The 435-nt window shown below is 55.4% G+C and overlaps 1 protein-coding gene across 1 annotated transcript in view; it reads left to right on the forward strand.

Annotated features, from left to right (window-relative positions):
* PIM2 (Pim-2 proto-oncogene, serine/threonine kinase) overlaps positions 1-435 on the forward strand; it is a 9,286-nt gene that overhangs the window by 4,474 nt on the left and 4,377 nt on the right. Inside the window, exon 3 of the mRNA XM_010860054.1 lies at positions 60-110. Within this exon, the coding sequence (XP_010858356.1) occupies positions 60-110 (51 nt within the window). The remainder of the gene's footprint in view (positions 1-59; positions 111-435) is intronic.

The following is a 435-nucleotide window of genomic DNA, read 5'->3' on the forward strand; positions in this document are numbered from 1 at the left end:
AGGCTGAGAGATGTCTGGGGGTCATCTGCTGGCCCCCTCACCTCAGCCTGCTTCTTCAGGTGGCCATCAAAGTGATCCCCCGGAATCGCGTGCTGGGCTGGTCACCCTTGGTGAGTATCTTTGGAGTCCTTTTTGACCTGGCGACGCCATCTCTGACGATGGATTTCACCTTGCTATGGTTTGTATGACTCTTTGGGCCCTGTAACGGTGAGAACACTCCTACCAGTCCATGTTTACTCCCCTATGGTGACATCCACACCTCCATGCAGTTCTCTGACTCACCCCTGTTCCTCTAGAGTCCTGGATTCTCCCCTCCCACCCTCCTTTTTCATCCTCCTCCAAACATTGCCTCGGGGGCTGCCCGCAGGGCATGCTGGTGAGAAAAGAGGGGCAGAGGTCATTGGTTGCCATGGTGATGGTGGCTGCTTCTTTTCC

Source organism: Bison bison, unplaced genomic scaffold (assembly GCF_000754665.1).
Source record: "Bison bison bison isolate TAMUID 2011002044 unplaced genomic scaffold, Bison_UMD1.0 scf7180017461887, whole genome shotgun sequence".
Classification (NCBI taxonomy): domain Eukaryota; kingdom Metazoa; phylum Chordata; class Mammalia; order Artiodactyla; family Bovidae; genus Bison; species Bison bison.